Raw genomic sequence first — 22,681 nt, forward strand, 5'->3', positions numbered from 1 at the left:
ACATCCCTCTACCGAGGTCGACCTGCCCCAGGAATTAAAGGGACAGTTCGGCACCTCGCAGCATAGAGACCCAGACCTAAGGGAGGCCATGAGGAAGGTGAAGGTGATCGACGGGAGGAACGTCGACGGATCAGGTGAGCCCCCTCTTCCTTACTATGCAATCAGGCGGGGTCTCTTATACTGGGTCGTACGACGAAGGGGGGAAAACCAGGAATTACTAATGGTGCCTAGACCATACAGGGATACAGTTCTACAGTTAGCCCATTCTCACGTCCTAGGAGGACACCTGGCACGAGACAAGACTATTGACAGAATCATGCAGAGATTCTATTGGCCCCGGGTCACCCGGGATGTGGCCAGGTATTGTAGGACGTGTGATCAATGTCAACGTACAGATCCACGGCCACACCTACGTAACCCTTTGATTCCTCTCCCCATCATAGAGACTCCCTTTGAACGCATAGCTATGGACCTCGTAGGACCCCTCCCAAAATCCGCCAGAGGACACGAGTACATCCTAGTGGTTATAGATTACGCTACCAAGTTCCCGGAGGCCATACCCCTGCGTAACATGTCGTCAAAGGGAATTGCCAAGGAGTTATTCCTGATGTTCTCTCGTGTGGGCCTCCCCAAGACGATCTTAACCGATCAGGGAACCCCGTTCATGTCCCGGTTGATGAAGGACTTGTGTCGGTTATATCAGGTTCAACAGATACGTACAAGAATATTCCACCCTCAAACAGACGGGTTGTGTGAACGCTTGAACAAAACGATTAAAAGCATGTGGAGAAGAGTGGTGTCCCGAGACGGGAAAAACTGGGACATGCTTCTCCCACACTTAATGTTTGCCCTGCGAGAAGTATCCCAGGCATCCACTGGATTCTCTCCGTTTGAATTGCTCTATGGCAGGTCCTGTTGAGGGATCCTCGACTTAGCCAAGGAGACCTGGGAGACCCAACCATGCCCCTTTCGATCCACAATAGAACACGTTACCCTGATGAGAGACCGCCTGTCAGCAGTGTGGCCCATAGTCAAGGAGCATATGGAGAAGGCACAAAGGACCCAAGGTCGGGCCTATGATAAGTCCGCGACCCCCCGTGAGTTCACCGTGGGAGAGAAAGTGATGGTGCTTGTGCCCACGGCCGAACATCGCTTGCTGGTGCAGTGGAGGGGGCCCTACGAGGTAATGAAGAGGGTCTCACCGGTCAATTACCTCATCAAGCAACCTGACAGGAGGAAGAAGGTCCAACTCTATCACATAAACCTGCTGAAGACGTACCATGGACGAGAGGAGGAGGTGGCTTTGATGGCCCTGGAGGGCAAAGGAAAAGAGGAGGCTCTACCACAGGTGCGCCGTGGCCAAACTCTCCTACCGGAGCAGTCAAGACAGCTAAGACAAGCTGATTATGAACTTTGGTCGAATATTCTCTCCATTCCTAGGACAAACAGATGTCCTGTTCCACCATATCCACACTGAACCCGGCAAGAAGGTGCATATCCGCCCTTACAGGATTCCTGAGGCTCGCCGAGTCATCGCTAAGAAAGAGGTAAGGGAGATGTTGAGGATGGGCGTGATCGAGCCATCGACGAGTGAGTGGTCCAGTCCCATAGTCCTGGTCCCCAATTCCGATGGTAGTATGAGACTCTGCAACGACTTTAGGGGCGTGAATGCCATCTCTACATTCGATGCGTATCCCATGCCCCGCGTGGATGAACTCTTGGAGCGCTTAGGAAAGGCCAAGTTCATCACTACCCTGGATTTGACGAAGGGATATTGGCAAGTGCCGGTGGCTCTGGAGGATTGCCCAAAGACTGCCTTCGCCACCCCAGAGGGGCTTTTCCAGTATGTGAGGATGCCCTTCGGACTGCATGGTGCCGCTGCAACTTTCCAACGCCTCATGGATGCCATTATACGGACCCATCAAGAGTATGCAGCGGCGTACATAGACGATGAGGTCATCCACAGCGAGGACTGGGATAGTCACCTCCTGCGATTACAGGTGGTGCTCGTGAGTTTGGAAGCCACAGGGTTGACAGCCAATCCAAATAAATGCTGCCTGGGCCTGTCCGAAGTGGAATACCTGGGGTACACCGTGGGGAATGGGAAAATACGCCCACAGGCAGAGAAGACCAGGGCAATTCGTGACTGGCCTCGATCCCGGACCAAGCGAGACGTCCGGGCCTTCGTAGGGATAACAGGATATTATCGCCGTTTTATCCCGGGATATGCAACCATTGCCAACTCAGGGTAAAGGTGAAGCAGAGAAGCCGATTCTCTTCATTGGTAGGAAGCTCAGCGATCGGGAACAGAGGTATGCGACCGTAGAGAAAGAGGCCTTAGCCATCAAGTGGGCCCTCGATTATCTCCGGTACTACCTACTGGGTCGGAGGTTTGCATTAGTTACTGACCATGCGCCCCTCACGTGGATGGCTGGTAAGAGAAACAATAACAACAGAATAGCCAGATGGTTTTTGTCTTTACAACCGTTCTCTTTCCATGTCATCCACAGGGCCGGATCGAGGAACGGGAATGCAGACGAGCTGTCCCGACTCGACCAAGACGGTGCGTCTGGTGCCCGACCCTCCGGTTCGGTCCTGGGGGGGAAGGTATGTGGAAGGACCACCAGAGGGCAGGCTGGGCTCATGGATAGTAGCCCAACAAGGCATGGGAGACGAGGTAACCAGAGGCAATTAAGCACAGCTGACGGTACTAATGACATATTCTCCTTCCCCTATAAGAGAGAGAATGGAACCAGCAGAGAGAGGAGGGGAAAACTATCTCTGGAAGATGGCCACCGAGAGAGAGGAGCTATCCAGGAAGAACCACTAAGACTGTGACAATCCCGTGACTTTTGTTGTAGTTTAAAGATAATTGTATTGTGTTCCTGTTTCATCTGGAGAAGAAGATGTATGTTTTTCCTTGGAAGATTTTCATTGATTATGTTGGAGTGTTTGTGTTGACCAAATGCCCTCAATAGAAAACCTACTCCTGACTCGTTTATTCCACCTTCCCGCTTTAGAGTGACGCCCAATTACTTGGTCCGCTCACAATAATATAAGATTGCGTAACAGACACACACAAAGGCACCAGCGCGCACGAAAACACGCATACACACACACACACACACACACAGTGACTCACGTCTATGAGTGTGCTGAGATCCTGTAGATAGTACTTGTTCATAGTTGCGTTGGCAGCTGCCAGATTCAGCAGATAGTCATTACGAGCCTTAGTGCACTTCAGCTGGGTCTCCTGCACTCTGCCATGTCTCTATGGAGAGCACACACACACAATTTGGTTAAAAGAATAGCTAATGACAACGAAGGTCCCTTGATTCATACTGCCTTTGGTACAGGCTCAGGCCAGTTGTTAGATGTTAGGGTTTAGGGTCAAGGGGTTTGACACTAGCTGTAGTTGGTTTGATTTGGCACTACAGAAGTAGCTCACATTATTGTTCCGTTGTGTGTGGTTTTCATGTGGCACAGGATGTCTGACTCAAAACTCTACAAAACTGTCTGTATCCTGTGCCACATGAAAACCACACACATCTCAACAACAACCTTGGCCACCCTCCAGGCTGACTTCATTGCAGACGTTGCATTGGATTAACAAATGGTTATGTGCCACATCATGGACTGTGCAGTCGAGCATCAGATTGTTATATCATACGATGTGGTTAGCTGTTATAGTAAATACATTGTGAGATCTGGCAGTGTAGTCAGACGCGACCCTTACCTTTTCCATCATTTTCTCCATCTTCTTCACAGAGCTCCGCCGCTGGCCTCCTGATTGGGTTATCCCCAGTTCAGCTGACTTCCCTGTCTGTCTCTCCTCCAATCGTGTGGCTTCCTTTAGTTTCCCCTCCGCTGTCAGACTCTCTGTATGGTACTGGTGGTATGTCCTCAGAGCCTACACACACACACACACACACACACACACACACACACACACACACACTAGTGATACAATCTTCATCTTTTTACTTTTGTCCACATCGTTAGTGACTGAGGTATGTTCGTACCGTCTGCAGTTCAGTGGTGACCTTCAGTAGCTCATCTTGCATCTGAACTCCCACCTCCTTACTCTGATCAGAGACATATCAGTCATCAGACAGTGTAACACGCTATCACATTTTCACTTTTAGATTTTGGAGTTGTGTAGATCAGTGAAAAATACGTATAATTTGATGTACAGACGATCTTGACTGGAAGCCAAAGGAAGTGGGTCGATCATTTGTTCAGGTACTGTAAATATGAATGTGTGTTTACCCGTTTTGCCAGGCGGTGTGTGTCCTCTGAGCAGTGTGTGAGTCGCTGTGTGAGTGTGTGTGAGCAGGAGTCACTCAGCGCTGCATGTTCTCTGCTCTCTGCACGTGTCTGAGTCAACAAAACTGACCAACACTGAGACACTGATTGACCACTCTGCTCCTTCCTACAGGGAGGGAGGGGGAGGAGGGGGTAGAGGAGAGAAAGACAGAGGGGGAAAGATAGATAGGGAGAGACAGAGGGGGAGAGACAGGGGGGGGGAGACAGGGTGAGGACAGAGAGGGCAAGACTTAAACCAATTTACGTAATATTATCATTGAGTTCCCTATACTAACATTCCACCAATAATAATGTCTGCCAGTCAGTATAAACAGATCAAGCAATAAAAGCAAAATAAACAATGCAGAATTTTTTCTTTACACACACACACACACACACACACACACACACACACACACACACACACACACACACACACACACACACACACACACACACACACACACACCTCTTGGTCTTTAGGGTGAACCTCTCTGTAAGTTTGTCGAGGGCACGGGCATACTCCGCCTCAATGTCACCACGACGACGGAAGAACTCGGACAGGTCAGACAGCTGTTGACCTTTGACCTCCACCTGACCGTCCAGAACCTTCATTTGGTCACACAGCTGGGCCCGCAGGTCTACACACACACACATAGACACACGCACACACACAGGTCCACACAGACACACGTACGAAGTTCACAACAGAGGCGATCACGAACAGATCTGATCAAAAAATGTATTAATTATTAATGGGCCGTCATTGTAAAAAAGAATTTGTTCTTAACTGACTTGCCTTAAATAAAGTCGAAAACACCCGTAATCTAACGCCTGCCTCAAACCACTCAGGCCACAGCTAAGTGCATTGTTAGATGCCTTTTTGCCATCCCGAGTCAATATATACATAGAAGAGCTCAGCTAAGCATAGAATCACATGGTTTATCCATCTCTCTGACCTCAGAACAAAGGTGATTACAAATGAAAAGGTACCAATGTCTATTCAATTGATACAAACAAGCTACATATAAAAATAAGCTTCAAATGAAAACTGAGGAGACTGCATTATAATATAAACAGTAAGCTATAGGCCTATTTCAATCATATTGAAATACAGTGCCTTGCAAAAGTATTCATCTCCCTTGGCATTTTTCCTATTTTGTTGCATTGCAACCTGTAATTTAAATGGATTTTTATTTGGATTTCATGCAATGGATTTACAAAAAATAGTCCAAATTGGTGAAATGACTTGTTTCAAAACATTCTAAAAAAAATACAAACTGAAAAGTGGTGCGTGTATACCAAGGAGCTCTCCAAACAGATCAGGGACAAAGTTGTGGAGAAGTACAGATCAGTGTTGGGTTATAAAAAAATATCAGAAACTTTGAACATCCCACAGAGCACCATTAAATCTATTATTTAAAAAATTAAAGGATATGGCATCACAACAAACCTACCAAGAGAGGGCCGCCCACCAAAACTCACGGACCAGGCAAGGAGGGAATTAATCAGAGAGGCAACAAAGAGACCAAAGATAATCCTAAAGGAGCTGCAATGCTCCACTGCGGAGTATCTGTAGTATCTGTCCATAGGACCACTTTAAACCGTATACTCCACAGAGCTGGGCTTTATGGAAGATTGGCCAGAAAAAAGCCATTACTTAAAGAAAAAAATAAGCAAAAACGTTTGGTGTTCGCCAAAAGGCATGTGGGAGATACCCCAAACATATGGAAGAAGGTACTCTGGTCAGATGAGACTGACATTTAGTTTTTTGGCCATCAAGGAGAATGCTACGTCTGGTGCAAACCAAACACCTCTTATTACCCTGAGAACACCATCCCCACAGTGAAGCATGGTGGTGGCAGCATCATGCTGTGGGGTTGTTTTTCACCGCCAGGGACTGGGAAACTGGTTAGAATTGAAGGAATGATGGATGGCGCTAAATACAGGGAAATTCTTGAGGGAAAACTGTTTGTCTTCCAGAGATTTGAGACAGGGACGGAGGTTCACCTTCCAGCAGGACAATGACCCTAAGCATACTGCTAAAACAACACTCGAGTGGTTTAAGGGGAAACATTTAAATGTTTTGGAATGGCCTAGCCCTAGACAAAGCCCAGACCTCAATCCAATTGAGAATCTGTGGTATGACTTAAAGATTGCTGTACACCAGGGGAACCCATCCAACTTGAAGGATCTGGAGCAGTTTTGCCTTGAATAATGGCTAGATGTGCCAAGAGACTTGCAGCTGTATTTGCTGCAAAGGGTGGCTCTACAAAGGATTGACTTTGGTGGGGTGAATAGTTATGCACGCTCAAGTTTTCTATTTTTTGTCTTATTTCTTGTTTGTTTCACAATAAAAAAATATTTTTCATCTTCAAAGTGGTAGGCACGTTGTCTAAATCAAATGATTCTAACCCCCCCCAAAAATCTATTATAATTACAGGTTTGAAAAATTATCGGCCTACATCGAATCTCCCATTCCTTTCAAAAATGATAGAAAAAGCTGTTGCACAGCAACTCACTGCGTTCCTGAAGACAAATAATGCATATAAAACACTTCAGTCTGGTTTTAGACCACATCATAGTACTGAGACTGTACTCGTGAAGGTGGTAAATGACCTTTTAATGGCGTCAGACCAAGGCTTTGCATCTGTCCTCGTGTTCCTAGACCTTAGTACCGCCTTTAACACCATCGATCACCACATTCTTTTGGAGAGATTGGAAACCCTAATTGGTCTACACGGACAAGTTCTGGCCTGGTTTAGATCTTATCTGTCAGAAAGATATCAGTTCGTCTCTGTGGATGGTTTGTCCTCTGACAAATCAATTGATCACTATATATTCTATCCCTTGGTCATTCGGAAACACAATGTCAACTTTCACTGCTATGCGGATGACACACAGCTGTACATTTCGATGAAACATAGGGAAGCCCCAAAATTGCCTACCCTGGAAGCCTGTGTTTCAAACATAAGGAAGAGGATGGTGGCAAATGTTTTACTTTTAAACTTGGACCAAGCAGAGATGCTAGTTCTGAGTCCCAAGAAACAAAGAGATCTGCTGTTGGATCTGAAAATGTATCTTAATGGTTGTACAGTTGTCTCAAATAAAACTGTGAAGGACCTCGGTGTTACTCTGGACCCTGATGTCCCTTTTGACGAACGTATCAAGAATATTTTTTACATCTTCGTAACGTTGCAAAAATCTTCAACTTTTTGTCCAAAAATGATGCAGAAAAGCTAATCCATGCTTTTGTCACTTCTAGATTAGACTACCAGAATGTTCTACTCTCTGGTTAACCGGATAAAGCACTAAATAAACTTCAGTTAGTGCTAAATACGGCTGCTAGAATCTTGACTAGAACCCCAAATTATCATATTCCTGTTAAGGCTACAGCTGATTTCAAGGTTTTACTGCTAACCTACAAAGCATTACATGGACTTTCTCCTACCTATCTCTCCGATTTGGTCCTGCCGTACATACCTACACGTACGCTACGTTCACAAGACGCAGGCCTCCTTATTGTTCTTAGGCAGGGCTTTCTCCTATAGAGCTCAATTTTTATGGAATGGTCTGCCGATCCAAGTGAGAGACACAGACTCGGTCTCGAACTTTGTCTTTATTGAAGACTCATCTCTTCAGTAGGTCCTATTATTGAGTGTAGTCTGGCCCAGGGGTGCGAACGGCAAGGCACTGGAGTGACGAACCGCCCTTGCTGTCTCTGCCTGGCCGGCTCCCCTCTCTCCACTGGGATCTCTGCCTCTGACCCCATTACGGGGGTTGAGTCACTGGCTTACTTGTGCTCATCCATGCTGTCCCTAGGAGGGGTGAGTCATGTCGTGCCAGGCTTTTTTTTTTTTACTATACATGACTTGAGTGGGTTCAGTCACTGATGTGATTTTCCTGTCCAATTTTGCGCCCACTCGGGCTTGTGCAGTGGAGGAGATCTTCGTGGGCTCTACTCAGCCTTGTCTCAGGGTAGTAAGTTGGTGGTCTGTTAATATCCCTCTAGTGTTGCGGGGGCTGTGCTTTGGAAAGTAGGTGGGGTTATATCCTGCCTGGTTGGGCCTGTCCGGGGGTATAGGTCGGACAGGGCCACAGTGTCCCCCGACCCCCCCTATCTCAGCCTCCAATATCTATGCTGCGATAGTCTATGTGTCGGGGGGCTAGGGTCAATCTGTCCAATCCCGTGAAATTCTCCTGTCTTATCTGGTGTTCTGTGTGAACTTAAGTATGCTCCCTCTAATTGTCCCATCTCTCTCTCTCTCGAAGGACCTAAGGCCTAGGATCATGCCTTAGGACTACCTGGCCTAATGACTCCCGATTGTCCCCATTCCACCTGGTTGTGGTGCTGATCCAGTTTCTGCTGTTTTACTTGTGGTTATGGAACCCTGACCTGTTCACCAGATGTTCTACCTTGTCCAGGACCTGCTGTTTTCAACCCTCTCTCTCTTGTTCTCCATCTCTCTCTCTCTCTGTACCTCATCTGCTCTCTTGACCACTGAATACTCAGCTATGAAAATCCAACTGACATTTACTCCTGAGGTGCTGACCTATTGCACCCTCTACAACCACTGTGATTATTATTTGACTGCTGGTCATCTATGAATGTTTGAAAATCTTGAAGAATAATCTGGCCTTAATGGCTTAATGGACTGGCCACTCCTCATAGCCTGGTTCCTCACTAGGTTTTTTCCTAGTCACCGTGTTTCTACATCTGCATTGCTTGCTGTTGGGGTTTTAGGCTGGGTTTCTGTATAAGCACTTTGTGTCATGTTCCTGCTCCTACCCTCCGGCATCGCCAAAATAATAACCACCGGTCCTGGGAATCATCATTGCGCACACCTGGCACTCATCATTACGCTCACCTGGCACTCATCATTATGATTCACACCTGGACCTCATTACCTCCCCTTCACAGGTCCCTTCCTTTTGTTCATTGCTCAGTTGGTCTTGCACCTGTGTTCATGTTACTGCGCTTCTGTTACGCTGTCTTGTTTTACGTTTGTTGTTTTCATTTAACGTTTTACCTGCACCTGCTTCTTGACTCACGGCGTCATCATTACACTTTGACATCTGCTGATTTAAAAAGGGTTTCATACATACATTTGATAGCCTAACATGTGCCAAATCTGATTTAGTGTATTTTCATTGGGTAAGCATTACAATAAGCTGCCTCAATATTTGCAGCCGTAGGTGGTAATATCTATCTTCTGAGTTCTGAAATAATTCTAATGTTATGGAAAGATTTGAATGGAGAAAGCTGATCCGAGAACAGCGCTCCTTTCCTTTCGTTACTTTGGTTCTCTGTGTGGTGTTTTGGGAAACACATGTTACATCTTCTGCTGTTGTAGGAAAGATGGATTGTTAAAACATCCATCACTACTTTAAGTCATACCACAGGCCCTGGTACCTTTATACACATGTTTTGGGAATGCCCTTAGGTGTGTATATTCTGGGATGAAGTAGCATCAAACTTGTCCACTGTGTTAAATATTCCTGCATCTCCTTTTATTTGACTTTTTAAATGTTTTTATGTACTTCATTTATCTTTGTCAGATGCACATTCTTCCATTCTGACCAATTGGAATCTATGCTTCAAGATTGTTTTGATCACGCGGACATGGAAATGTTCCAGGTTGCCTCTGAGTAAACAAAACATTAAGAACACCTGCTCTTTCCATGAAATAGACTGACCAGGTGAAAGCTATGATCCCTTATTGATGTCACTTGTTAAATCCACTTCAGTCAGTGTAGATGAAGAGACTGGTTAAAGAAGGAGTTTAAAACCTTGAGACAATTGAATGGATTGTGTATGTGTGCCATTGAGGGTGAATGGGCAAGACATGGTATGGTAGCAGGTGCTAGGTTTCAAGAACTGCAAGGCTGCTGGGTTTTTCAAACAACAGTTTCCTGTGTGTATCAAGAATGGTCCACCACCCAAAGGACATCCAGCCAACTTGACGCAACTGTGGGAAGCATTGGAGTCAACATGGGCCAACATCCCTTTGTAATGCTTTTGACACCTTGTAGAGTCCATTCCCTGACGAATTGAGGGCAAAAGAGAAGGGGGGTGCGACTCAATATTAGGAAGATGCTCCTAATGTTTTGTATATTCAGTGTATACACTGACTGTGACTGGGTTAATCAGGGAATGCATAGAACACCACATTTAACCGTAGCAAGGTGACTGGGAAAATGGACATGCACAAGCAGACCAGCTACAACCTCTATAAGGCAATCAAAGAGGCAAAACGAGAGTACAGGGACAAAGTGGAGTTGCAATTCGATGGTTCAGACATGAGACCTATGTGACAGGGACTCCAGACAATCACGAATTACAAAGGGAAAGCCAGCCACATCGCGGACACCAACGCCTCACTCCTGGACGAGCTAAACACCTTCTTCGCCCGCTTCGAGGAAAACAAAATCGAGCCACCGACACGGGCCTCCAGCGGTCATGAGGACTGTGTGCTCTCGTTCTCCATGATCGACGTAAGTACGTCATTTAAGCGTGTTAACCCTCGCAATGCTGTTGGCTCAGATGGCATTCCAAGCTGCGTACTCAGAGCATGTGCAGATGTCTGGAGTGTTTACGGACATATTCAATCACTCCATATTCCAGTCAGTTGTCCCCACATCCTTCAAGATGTCCACTATTGTTCCTGTACCCAAGAAGGCGGAGGTAACTGAACTAAATGACTATCGCCCTGTAGCACTCTCTTTTGTAATCATGAAGTGCTTTGAGAGGCTAGTTAGTGACCGTATCAACTCCACCTTACCCGACACCCTAGACCAACTGCAATTCCATTGCACTGCACACTTCCCTATCCCACCTGGACAAGAGAAATGCCTATAAGAATGCTGTTCATCGACTACAGCTCAGCCTTCAACACCATAGTGCCCTCCAAGCTCAACACTAAACTCAGCTCCCTGGGTCTGAACCCCTCCCTGTGCAACTGGGTCTTGGGCTGACCCCAAGTGGTGAAGGTAGTCAACAACACCGCCACGCTGACCCTCAAAACCGGGGCCCCACAGGGGTGTATGCTCAGCCCCCTCCTGTGCTCCCTGTTCACTCATGACTGCGTGGCCATGTTTACATATTGTTTCACCCACTTTATATGTATAACTGTATTCTAGTCATGGCTCAGCCTATGTAACTTATTTTTTTGTATTTGGCTGGATTATGTGTGTAATAATTGTTTTATTGCTAGGTATTGCACTGTTCGCTGAACCTGTCATAACATCTGCTAATCTGTGTACATGACCAATACACTTTGATTTGATTTGTTGCTGGCCTAAAGGCTTCCAAGAAAATGATTGTAGTACGATGGAAGCCTCAACACTCACTCTTTATCCATCAATGTATACTCACTTTTTACAAAACATTAGGAAGACAAAGGAGAGGAGACAGCCCATTACAACATTGTTGCCCAAAGACCCATAAAAGAATGCACAACTTGTTGTATCTTGAGACGAATGGGGTATGGCAGCAGATGACCTTACAGAGTTCCACTTATTTCAGCAAAAAACATGAAACTGCAGTTGCAGTAGGCTAAGGAATGAAAACACTGGACACTGGAGAATTGGGAAAACATTGCCTGGTCTGATGAATCCTGGTTCCTGCTGTTTCACACTGATGGGAGGACCACGGTGTGGAGAAAACCACACGAGTACATGCATCCATCATGCCATGTGTCAATATTGCAGGCTGATGATGGTGGTGTGATGGTGTGGAGTGTGTTTTTATGCCACACATTGAGCCCCTTGATAAAAGTGGAGCAATGTTTGAATGCCACAGGATAGCTGAACATCATGGCCAATCAGGTGCATCCCTTCATCGCAGCAGTGTATCCATATGAAAAGACATTTCTTTCAGCAGGATAATGCCCAATGCCACAAGGCCAGAATTGTCCAGGAAAGGTTCCACGAACATGACAGTGAATTCAGCTTACTGCAGTGGGCTGCTCAGTCACCAGATCTCAATCCAATTGAGCATCTGAGGGATGAGATGGAACAAGCTATTTTCGCAGTAGAGATCCACGACCAGCCAACTCGACACAACTGTGGGAAGCTTTGGAGTCAACATAGGCCAGCATCACTGTGGAATGTTTTTGACACCTTGTGGAGTCCATGCCCCAACAAATTGAGGCTGTTCTGAGAGCAAAAGGAGGTGTAATGCAATATTAGGAAGGGGTTCCTGATATTTTGTACAGTCAGTGTCTGTGGTGCGTTCACGGAGCTACAGAAGGTACTTTCAATGTGCTGCTTTAAGTTATTATTTTTTATTTTTCTGGTCAATGTGTGTTGATTTAATTTGATCCCTAAAGTCCTTGGGTGGGCTGGGATGGGGAGTTGTAACCTAATTGTGTTTGTATGTATTCATGTTTGCTGACAGTTATTATTACTAAATAAAAAACATTTGATCACAAAAGAAGTTCACACAGTACATGCATGAACACACACACGAACACACGTGTACACACATACACACATGTATGAACTCACATGAACATACACGCGACAATACAAGTTAGACAGTACATGCAGTATACTGTATGTATGAACACACACACACACACACACACACACAGAAAAGTATGTGTTCTCACCTTTGATCTGGGAGTCATACTCATATAGACTCCCTCTCTGCATCCTCAGCTTTCCATGTGATGTCATCATGTCTGCCTAGTCCCTGACCTCTAACCCTGTCAATAGATCCTCCAGGTCTCCAATATGAATCTGTCTAAGCAGATGAACATGAGTGAGAGAGAGAGAAAGGGGGGAGAGAGATGAATAGAGTGGAAGAGAAAGAGCAATACAGAGAGAAAAAGAGATGAAAAGAGAGAAAGAAAAAGAAAGAGCGAGAAAGACAGAGAAAGAGGAAGCGAGAGAGAAGGATATTTCATCTCATTTTATCTCCTTTAGTCCTCATTTGGACTAATCGTCAAAGAGTCCTTAAATATTCAAATACAATTTATAATGCAATCACATTTTCGCATATAACACACTGTTACAAACAACAGACATAACACACTGCCATATTGACCAGATAAATACTCTGGCAGTCTGAAAAGGTAGATTGGTTCCTTCATCCACCATAGTCCTGCGCATCCGCATCGGGAGACGATGAGTAATCTGAATAATGAAGGTTATGAAGTGCTGTAGGGTTAGGGTTCACACACAAACACACGCACACCCTGCCACATCCTGTACTGCTAACAGACAGCTTCACCTTGCCTTTTAGAACCTCTTCCATGTTGCTTCCTATTAAAACTAACTGGCTAGCACATGCTAATCCACTGATAGCTGGCTGGAACATCAGTGGATAGACTATAGATACTGTATATGATATGAAGAGTCTCAGATACGTCTGCTCCAATAGAAATCCCTGATCACGCTATTAAGTAGTGTGACACACACACACATTATGAAGCAGTGTCATGGCGGTGTTGGCTAGCTGAGCTCATGCGCAGAAACATTTGATCATGTCAAATTGCCCAACTGTGCATGTGCACACACAATATATGAAACGAATGAACACACACACACACCTAAACACATTCATCGGCACGATTTATATGCACATCCACAAACACACAATTAAGATATATAGACAAACACACACACACACAGACACACGGACACACTGAAAATTCTGCACTAACATTACATCATTAATAATCTAACCATCATATTCCATCCATCATACATCAGCAAACGCAGGGTCAATGCAGTCATACACACACACACAGGCACACAGGCACACAGACACACATGCATGCACACAAACAGTGTAATACATTAATTGTTCATACATACATACACACACACAAACTCATACACACGCCTCTGTCATAGCTATGAATAACGCAACCCATGACAGCAGTACCTCCCTGTGCAGTCCTGTGTTCTCTCGCTTCTTCTTCCTATCCTCTCTTCTCTTCCGCCTCTCTTCTCCTCCTCCCTCTCTCCTCTATCGCAGAGACCAGTGTGCGGATCAGACAGATTTTTCTCAGCTCAGTTCTCTCCTTTGCCTCCTCCCTCCTCCGTTTTCAAGCACATCCTCAAAACAGCCCTCCCTCAATCTCTTTTTTTCTCCTTCCCTCTATCAAACACAGCTCTCTTATATTTCCCTCTTTTTCTCCCTCTCTTTTACACACACAGCCCTCTTCTCTGTCCCCATCTCATTTTCATCCTCTCTGTCACATACATACTTAGCCCTCCTCCCTGTCTCCCTATCTCTCCCTCTCTCTCTCACACACACACACAGAACTCTCTCTCTCTCTCAGTGAATGTCATAACCTAAGCCACACCCCCATCCTCTCCTCTTTCCTCCTCGAGGCCTACTAGAAATACCAGATACTGTCTTCCCTTCTCAGCCTCTCTCTCTCTCCCTTTCCCTCACACCCTCCCTCCCTGTCTATATCGCCCCCTCCCTCTCCCTCCATCTCTCCCTCCCATTCTCTCGAACTCTCCCTCCATCTCCCTTTCTCTTTCTCAGCCATTAAATGTTTTTCTGACGACCTTGTATTGTTTAGCTTAATTAAAATCACCATCGAACAGCCCCTTGTCTCTCAACACACATGCACGCGCACACACACATACATATATACACACAGATACACACAGTGTTGCTCACTGTCTCCTCTGCATCCTTCATCTCTGCTCAGTCACAGCGGATGTGGTGAGGAGAGAAAACGCTAGTTATAACACATATTTGATACAGTCATTTTCAACATATGTAGCCAACAATGGTTAATTGGCTGATTCAGATTCTCTATTGGCCCATTGCAGAGCAATTTGGTTTCAGCATAATAAAAACAGCAGAAAAAAATATACATAGGTTGCTATACCCCCCCAAAAACGTTATACTTATAGAGAAAATAAATGACATTTTCAATAATAAGGTTCATTAGTGAAAAGAACAGTGGCAGCAGTATCAAAAAACAGGTCACGACATAGACGAACACTGTATAGATGTGATATGCTTTTGATTCAATTCCAGAACAATAGCATATTTTGGCGTATTGGCACCACCTGGTGTATACGGAGGGAAACGCTAGCTATAGCGGTATCTGAGGAAACTACAAATCACTATTGCAATGTGGAGAATGTAGTTATGTGATGTCGATGATAAACCCTCAATAAAACCACAACCGAATACCCGAGACAGCTTTTGGCAGAGGAGGCTGGTGGGGGGAGTTATTGGAGGAGGGGCTCATTATAATGACTGGAAGAGAATGAGTGGAACAGAGTCAAATGTGGTTTCCTTATGTTTGATACCATTCAATTGATTAAAGTCCAGCCATTACAATGAGTTTGTCCTCCTATAGCTTCTCCCACCAGCCTCCTCTGGTTTGTGATATGTAGTCTTGTGGATTTGACTATAGCCAGGGTAAGTTAAAGAGATTCTCTGGTACTTTTGTATACTTTTTAGCCAGTAGTTCTGAAAGCAACGCTCATGAGGCAAAAGTGTTCCCTGAAAATGGCTTACTACTACACGTCATTGCTCTCTCTCTCTTTGTGTGCATGATGTGCCTCTTGCTAGCTCATTGGCTGTCACTCAAATGGCGAGGGGCTGAAGCTCATTGGCTGAACTCGAATATCTAGGGTGCTGGCCCATGTGGGGGGAAATGTAGAGAAAATGGCGCAGCACAGCTTCCAGAAAAACAGTTGCTTTCAAACTAGGGATTTTGTGGCTAATTGAGGTAAAACAGTAATTCTGCTCATAGATTATGCATGTATGAACTACACATTGACCGATCCAGCTCAAAGCAGGAGGTTTCAAAAATACTTACTAGTCGCCAAAGATCCGGAGCATGTCTTTAAGTTAAGTTGTTAAGTAAGTTAAATTGTTAAGTTAAGTTGTTAAGTAAGAGTTGAGTTGTATTTGGAGTGGTTCAGTGTGAGAGGAGGTGATGATGATGTGGTGTCACCAATGGCAGTGTGACTTTTCTGGCGCAGGTTCACTTCCTGTCTCCTCCTGGGTGTAAAGGGGAAAGGGAACTGTTTTGTGTACATATGCTACATATTAATCTTGTTTGACGATTGATGGTAGGGTAGTGACTGCTGAGTAACCTGTGTGTGAGTGTGTTTGTGTGTGTGCTCGCACGCACGCGAATAGCAGATATTGGTCTCTGACCATGTCATTTAGCTCATTTAAGGCATGTCCCTTTGGCCAAAGACATGCTACAACCCTACGGTGCCTGATCAGACAACTGATACCATGAGATCCTGCCCCTGCACACACACACGCACACGTCTAACAACCCCACCCACCCACGCCGACATACACACACAAAACTGCAATCTCAAGTCAAACCCCTCCACACACTATTCAGACTAGCTCCCCCTTCCTGCCCTGAGGATATCCTGGGTTGCTCAGCCATTTTGATTGACAGCTGTCACCCCCCATAAACACCTCACAGCAACCGGATTGGCACAACTGGAAGATGGGGGAAGGGACTGAAGGTTTCACTCTTGTGAATGGATATAGTAAAATACAGTAAAACAACATAAAGCAGTCAAATACAATAAAGAAAAAACAGCAACAAAAGAGTCCCCTGATTGAAACTAAAGGAAGCCATAGATTTCACACACACACCGTCCGCTTGCATAACTCTATTCTCAAACACATAAACCTAAATAGAATGGTGGTAATAACTACCATCGACACTCACAGAATTACACAACAGACAGACAAGGCTTACTCAAACTCTAACCCCTCCTGCTCAATTTCTTCTCTGGCTCACAAGTTAATATGGGTGTTTCAGATACAAGACAAACATTTATGGCAAAGTTTTCCTTTGAGAGTCTTTTATTTTGAGTGACCAAATAGTGTAATAACAGTGTAATGATCCTTAACAAGATCGCAACACCTGGGTCCTCTGGGGGTGGCCTATCACTGAATGTATCAGTCTATTAGCCTACATCATTTGACAAATGAAAGAGAGGCCTATTGTTAGTACTGTTTGTAGGCTAGCCTACACTGTGTGTACAAAACATTAAGAACACCTGCTCTTTCCATGACATAGACTGACCAGGTGAATCCAGGTGGAAGCTTTGATCCCTTATTGAGGTCACTTGTTAAACCAATGTAGATGAAGGGGAGGGGACAGGTTAAATAAGGATGTTTAAGCCTTGAGACATGAATTGTGTATGTGTGCCATTCAGGGGGTGAATGGACAAGACAGAATATTTGAGTGCCTTTGAACGGCCTATGGTACTAGGTGCCAGGCACACTGGTTTGAATGTGTCAAGAATTGCAACACACCTTGGTATCAAGAATGGTCCACCACCCAAAGAACATCCAGCCAACTTGACACAACCGTGTGACGCATTGAAGTCAACATATGCCAGCATCGCCACGTAACGCTTTCGACACCTTGTAGAGTCCATGCCCTAACAAATTGAGGCTGTTCTGAGGGCAAAAGGAGGAGTACAAGTACAACACAATATTACAAGGTGTTCTTCATGATTTGCACAGTGTACATTGTGCAGGGGCAGGGTCAACCAAGGGTTTTCTGGTAGCATGATGTGTCTGGCCATTTCTGGCTGTGTCCAGGAAGGTGACGCCATGCTGGTGAGGTGACGTGCTCCATTTTAGTTAAATTCATCCTACCAGTATATTCAGTCACTGGTCCGACCACGCTGACCCTGCAGCCACTACGCATGCGCAGCCACACTCTCCCCCCCCAAGTCATCTGATACAACAAAACATTCCACTGATAGCCAATCCGCGATGCAGCCCAGGGACTGGCAAGAAAGGCCATAACAGCTACTGGCAAAATATTGACAGTTTCTCCGAAACTCGGGCTTAGTTTTTTTGTGACCTTGGCTGAGTAACACCAGTAAGGATCGGAAATACTTAGCGCCGAGCTAGGGGTGTAGTGAAGTCGGGTAGAGGAGGAGGCGACCGTCCGGACAGGAGAAAAACAAAGATGGCTGTGTAGTTAGAGAGTAGTCCCAGCGAACTGTCTGAACACATCTCTGCTTTTTCCAAAACTGACACTTCCCGGGGGCCGGTGGATAGTGAGCTGGTACAGGGGTAAAGCCATTAACCGATCTGCCGAACCGGGCAGTTGCTGAACGTCCGTTCACGCGCTGGCACGGCAAATAAAATAATGGACAACACAAAAACATCTGACGGGGTGTTTTGTTATAGCTAGACAGCGGAGAGAACTGGAGTGTTTTGTGAGCTTGATACCTATAGGCTAGTAGCTAGCTGAATTTCGCTTATCTGCCAACATCGCTAAATATCCATCTACAAAAAACGAATATCAAATAACAATTTAGGATATTCCAGAACGTTACGCGAGGGTTCGTGATTCTAAATTCCAAGCGCGTTATTGCGTAACATTGCCTACGAACAGGCACGCTATCTAGCTAGCCAACTGACCCTGAGCTTGGTGGCTTGGTTTTCCCTTGCCTGTGACGTTAAACCTGCCAGCTAGGTAACATTTGTGACGGGTAGCTAGCTAACGCCTGACAATCACCACCACCCACCATGTCCTCGGTGGAAGAGCGGGGAGAGGTGGGCGTCGCGGCCACCCCAGGCTCCTCCTCAGGCGGCCTGGGTGTTGTTGCGGTGGGGGCAGCCCTGGAGGCAGTCGTCGGGGGGCCGTCTATGCAGGAGGAGGTGAGCATCCGGAGAGGAGAGGGGCTCGGTCCCGAGTCGGATCCGGACGAGCCGCCGCCCAAGAAGCGGATGAGACTGCCGGAGGGAGAGTCGGGAAAGCTGGAAGAGAGGCTGTATTCAGTCCTGTGCTGCACTGTATGCCTAGACCTGCCCAAAGCCTCCGTGTATCAGGTAAATACTGTCACAAACACGCCTGTCCCTGGCCTACTGACTTTGGCCCTCTTGTCAATGCTAGCTAACTTCGTATGAAGTAAGCCTAACTAACATGTCTGTTAGTTAGCTAACTAGGCTGTCAGGCAAGAAGTGGGGGTTGAAGACAGTTTGTAGACTGAGCACCACCTGTCACGGACTGTAACTATAGGCGAAGAGTTGTAGGGCCCAGGGCCGCAGCCTAGCAGCTACGTTAACTCTGTAGCTAACTTGTTCAGGAGGGTTAGCCAGAGCTCAGCGCAGTGCAGAGAGATGATCTGATCTATAAATCATCTGGATGTAGATAGATAGCTAGGTGTCTGAAATGGCTGCCGATTCTATTCAGATTAGCCAACAACAAGACATGAACAGATACAGATGTGTGGATCCCAGGCTGCCCCCTAGGAGTTAGAAATAGGCAAAACTGAATGAACTGCCTGCCTCACACCCAGTTTACACCTGTGTCATTACTGTGGTTTGGTACTGAGTAGTATGCCCTCAAATAACACCTGCTCTCCCCACCCCCAAAGACTGGTTAGAAAAGATGGCCATTCACAAACATACACAGACCTGTGTGTTTCTCTGTACTATGCATTTCTGTATAGCGTATGAACACGGATTTATAAAGACGACTATCCACAGTATGGACACACCTACATTAACCCTTTCCTCTCTGCTCTACAGTGCACCAACGGTCACCTGATGTGTGCTGGCTGTTTCATCCACCTGCTGGCTGACTCTCGTCTGAAAGAGGAGCAGGCCACGTGTCCTAACTGCAGGTCTGTACACACAGTTTATAAATACAGTTGAATTGAGTGAGTGATTGACTGATTTAGGTGACTGTTTTAAGTGTGAGATTAGTAACCGCGTCTCTATACAAATATAATTGTATTGACTGGTTGATTGATTACCCCCCCCCTTCTCCCTTTAGGTGTGAGATCAGTAAGTCCCTGTGTTGTAGGAACCTGGCTGTAGAGAAGGCTGTGAGTGAGCTGCCCACAGACTGCCCCTTCTGTCTCAAACAGTTCCCTCGCTCCAGCCTAGAGAGGCACCAGAGAGAGGAGTGTCAAGACAGGTACTCACCTCATTGGTATTCACACACACTTTGTTTTTCTATCCTCGTGGGGACCTACAATGTATTTGTAGGAACGTGGTTTGCTTAGGCCTTGGGGAGGGAGGGGATATGACTTGCTGCTCTTCTGAAAAGAAAACAGCTGATCTACTTACTGACCAAACTGATTACAGGGTGTGTGTGCGTGCCTTTTCTGTTGTTGTTATGACGATCAGATGACCCTGCTGCAGGTGTTACTGACAGAACCAGCAGAAATTATACAGCTGGTCCCAAATCACTTCTTACCACTCCCCCTCTGCCCTAACCCCTCCATGTTTGTAGATCTATAGGGTGATGTGTATAAGCAGTGCAGTGGTGGAGATTGTACCATATTCCTTCCACCTTACAGATCTGCAGAAACTAGGGGGTTGGACCAAGGGGGAAGGGTAGGAAGCAATTTGGGACTGGCTGATAGACACAAAACAAATTCGCTTATGGTCTTATTCCTCCTTATGATTGGCCCTAAACTCCCACCTCCTGATATGTTGCCAGGGTGACACAGTGTAAGTACAAGCGGATTGGCTGCCCGTGGAAGGGGCCGTTCCACGAGCTGCCGGCCCACGAGGAGGAGTGCTGCCACCCCACCAAGACTGGCACAGAGCTGATGGGCATCCTGGGGGAGATGGACCAGAGCCACCGCAGAGAGCTAACCCTTTACAACTCTATATTCTCCCTGCTCTGTTACGAGAAGATTGGCTTCACAGGTAGGCTAGGTACACAGTACTCACTGTCTTACACACCGTACCTGACTACCAGGACAATCGTTCCTATCGTTCTTGAAGGACCAGTCACACACATAGAAAACATGGATCTCTCTAATTCATTCCTCCCCTCCCTCTCCCCTGCGCAGAGGTCCAGTTCCGGCCGTACCGCACCGATGACTTTATAACCCGTCTGTACTATGAGACTCCTCGTTTCACCGTGTTGAACCAAACCTGGGTTCTGAAGGCCAGGGTCAACGACTCTGAGCGCAACCCTAACCTCTCCTGCAAACGCACCCTCTCCTTCCAGCTCATCCTCAAGAGCAAGGTACACACTCACTGAACTTATGCGCGCACACTCACTGACATACTCACACACACTCTCTCTCGCTAACCCTCCTCCTCTCTGTAGGTGAACTCCGCTATAGAGTGTTCCTTCCTGCTGTTGAAAGGTCCGTACGATGACGTGAGGATCAAGCCTGTGATCCACCACCACGCGTTCAGCAACGACACCAACGAGACAGACTACGTCCCCCTGCCCATCACCGACTCTGTGGAGTGTAACAAACTACTGGCTGCCAAGAACATCAACCTTCGACTCTTCATCTTCCAGATCCAGAAATAGACGGGGGGCGAGAGAGGGGTAGAGGAAGGGGGAGAGAGGGGTAGAGGAAGGGGGGAGAGAGGACCGAGAGAGGGGGAGAGAGGACTGAAAGAGGGGTAGAGGAAGGGGGGAGGAGAACGAAGAGAGGGAAAGCTTGTTCACCCCCTGAAGTTTGAGATTAAAGTGATACACCACTGAACCACTGATACCTCTTTACACAGACACACACACCACTGGCTGACATACTTCTGAGAGTTTTATAGAACCCTAACTTGGGGTGCTTTCATTGTTGCTATGAAGACAAGGTGGTGTTGCCAGGGGAATTCGTCTGTAGAGACTGACATGGTTCTTCCTATGGAGACGGGGATGTTGCTAGGGGAGAGAGGGTGTTGTTGCTATGGACTCGGTGGTGACACCTGAGCCTAAGGTAGCACATACAGTGCATTCGGAAAGTATTCAGACCCCTTTCCACATTTTGTTACGTTACAGCCTTATTCTAAAATAATTATTCTACACACAATACCCCATAATGACAAACCAAAAACATGTTTAGAAATTTTATTATAAATAAAAACTGAAATAACACATTTACATAAGTATTCAGACCCTTTACTCAGTACTTTGTTGAAACAGCTTTGGCAGCGATTACACCCTTAATTCTTCTTGGGTATGACGCTACAAGCTTGGCACACCTGTATTTGGGGGGTTTCTCCCCTTTCTTCTCTGCAGATCATTTCAAGCTCTGGAGCAGGTTTTCATCAAGGATCTCACTGTACTTTGCTCCGTTCATCTTTCCCTCCATCTCACAATCCCTGCCACAGATGGTGCCAGGTTTCCTCCTTCCTACAGCCCCTCTCTTGGCATTCGGGCCAAAGAGTTCAATTTTGGTTTCATCGGACCAGAGAATCTTGTTTCTCAAGGTCTGAGTCCTTTAGGCAAATGGGCTGTTAGGTGCCTCTTCCTGAGGAGTGGTTTCTGTCTGGCCTTTCTACCATAAAGGCCTGACCTTCTGGAAGGTTCTCCCATATCCACAGAGGAACTCTGGAGCTCTGACAGAGCTCCAATCGGGTTCTTAGTCACCTCCCTGACCAAGGCCCTTCTCCCCCGAATGCTCAGTTTGGCCAGGTGGC

The 22,681-nt window shown here is 46.3% G+C and overlaps 2 protein-coding genes across 6 annotated transcripts in view; one reads left to right on the top strand and one right to left on the bottom strand.

The window, feature by feature from the left end:
• arhgap4b (Rho GTPase activating protein 4b) overlaps positions 1 to 14,551 on the bottom strand; it is a 30,417-nt gene extending 15,866 nt beyond the window's left edge. For 2 of the 4 annotated variants that reach the window (XM_065017843.1, XM_065017841.1), the window contains exons 1-7: positions 14,198 to 14,549; positions 12,918 to 13,051; positions 4,775 to 4,946; positions 4,270 to 4,432; positions 4,023 to 4,085; positions 3,737 to 3,910; positions 3,143 to 3,271 (exon numbers count right to left, since the gene is read on the bottom strand). In XM_065017843.1, coding sequence (XP_064873915.1) covers positions 3,143 to 3,271; positions 3,737 to 3,910; positions 4,023 to 4,085; positions 4,270 to 4,432; positions 4,775 to 4,946; positions 12,918 to 12,987 — 771 coding nt within the window. In that variant the 5' untranslated portion in view covers positions 12,988 to 13,051; positions 14,198 to 14,549. Of the gene's footprint in view, positions 1 to 3,142; positions 3,272 to 3,736; positions 3,911 to 4,022; positions 4,086 to 4,269; positions 4,433 to 4,774; positions 4,947 to 12,917; positions 13,052 to 14,197 lie in introns of all 4 variants that reach the window. The other 2 variants (XM_065017842.1, XM_065017844.1) reach the window with 2 other exon arrangements.
• A 3,459-nt stretch (positions 14,552 to 18,010) lies between these two features.
• On the top strand, positions 18,011 to 21,588 carry zftraf1 (zinc finger TRAF-type containing 1). Of its 2 annotated transcripts, none has more exons than XM_029659199.2 (6): positions 18,011 to 19,117; positions 19,820 to 19,914; positions 20,067 to 20,210; positions 20,739 to 20,959; positions 21,097 to 21,275; positions 21,360 to 21,588. In XM_029659199.2, the coding sequence occupies exons 1-6, from the start codon at positions 18,815 to 18,817 to the stop codon at positions 21,570 to 21,572; spliced, it is 1,155 nt and encodes a 384-aa protein (XP_029515059.1). In that variant the 5' UTR covers positions 18,011 to 18,814; the 3' UTR covers positions 21,573 to 21,588. The 2 variants fall into 2 exon arrangements, with proteins under 2 accessions (XP_029515059.1, XP_029515060.1); XM_029659200.2 differs by having other exon boundaries at positions 18,016 to 19,117; positions 20,739 to 20,950.
• The last annotated feature ends 1,093 nt before the right edge of the window (positions 21,589 to 22,681 follow it).

Source organism: Oncorhynchus nerka, linkage group LG4 (assembly GCF_034236695.1).
Source record: "Oncorhynchus nerka isolate Pitt River linkage group LG4, Oner_Uvic_2.0, whole genome shotgun sequence".
NCBI classification, from domain to species: Eukaryota; Metazoa; Chordata; class Actinopteri; order Salmoniformes; family Salmonidae; genus Oncorhynchus; species Oncorhynchus nerka.

Excerpts from the sequence above, each read along its gene's own strand:
- zftraf1 (XM_029659199.2), top strand. The coding sequence starts at position 18,815 with ATGTCCTCGGTGGAAGAGCGGGGAGAGGTGGGCGTCGCGGCCACCCCA. Across the intron at positions 19,118-19,819 it reads CCAAAGCCTCCGTGTATCAG|TGCACCAACGGTCACCTGAT; the intron begins GTAAATACTGTC and ends TCTGCTCTACAG. Across the intron at positions 21,276-21,359 it reads AGCTCATCCTCAAGAGCAAG|GTGAACTCCGCTATAGAGTG; the intron begins GTACACACTCAC and ends TCCTCTCTGTAG.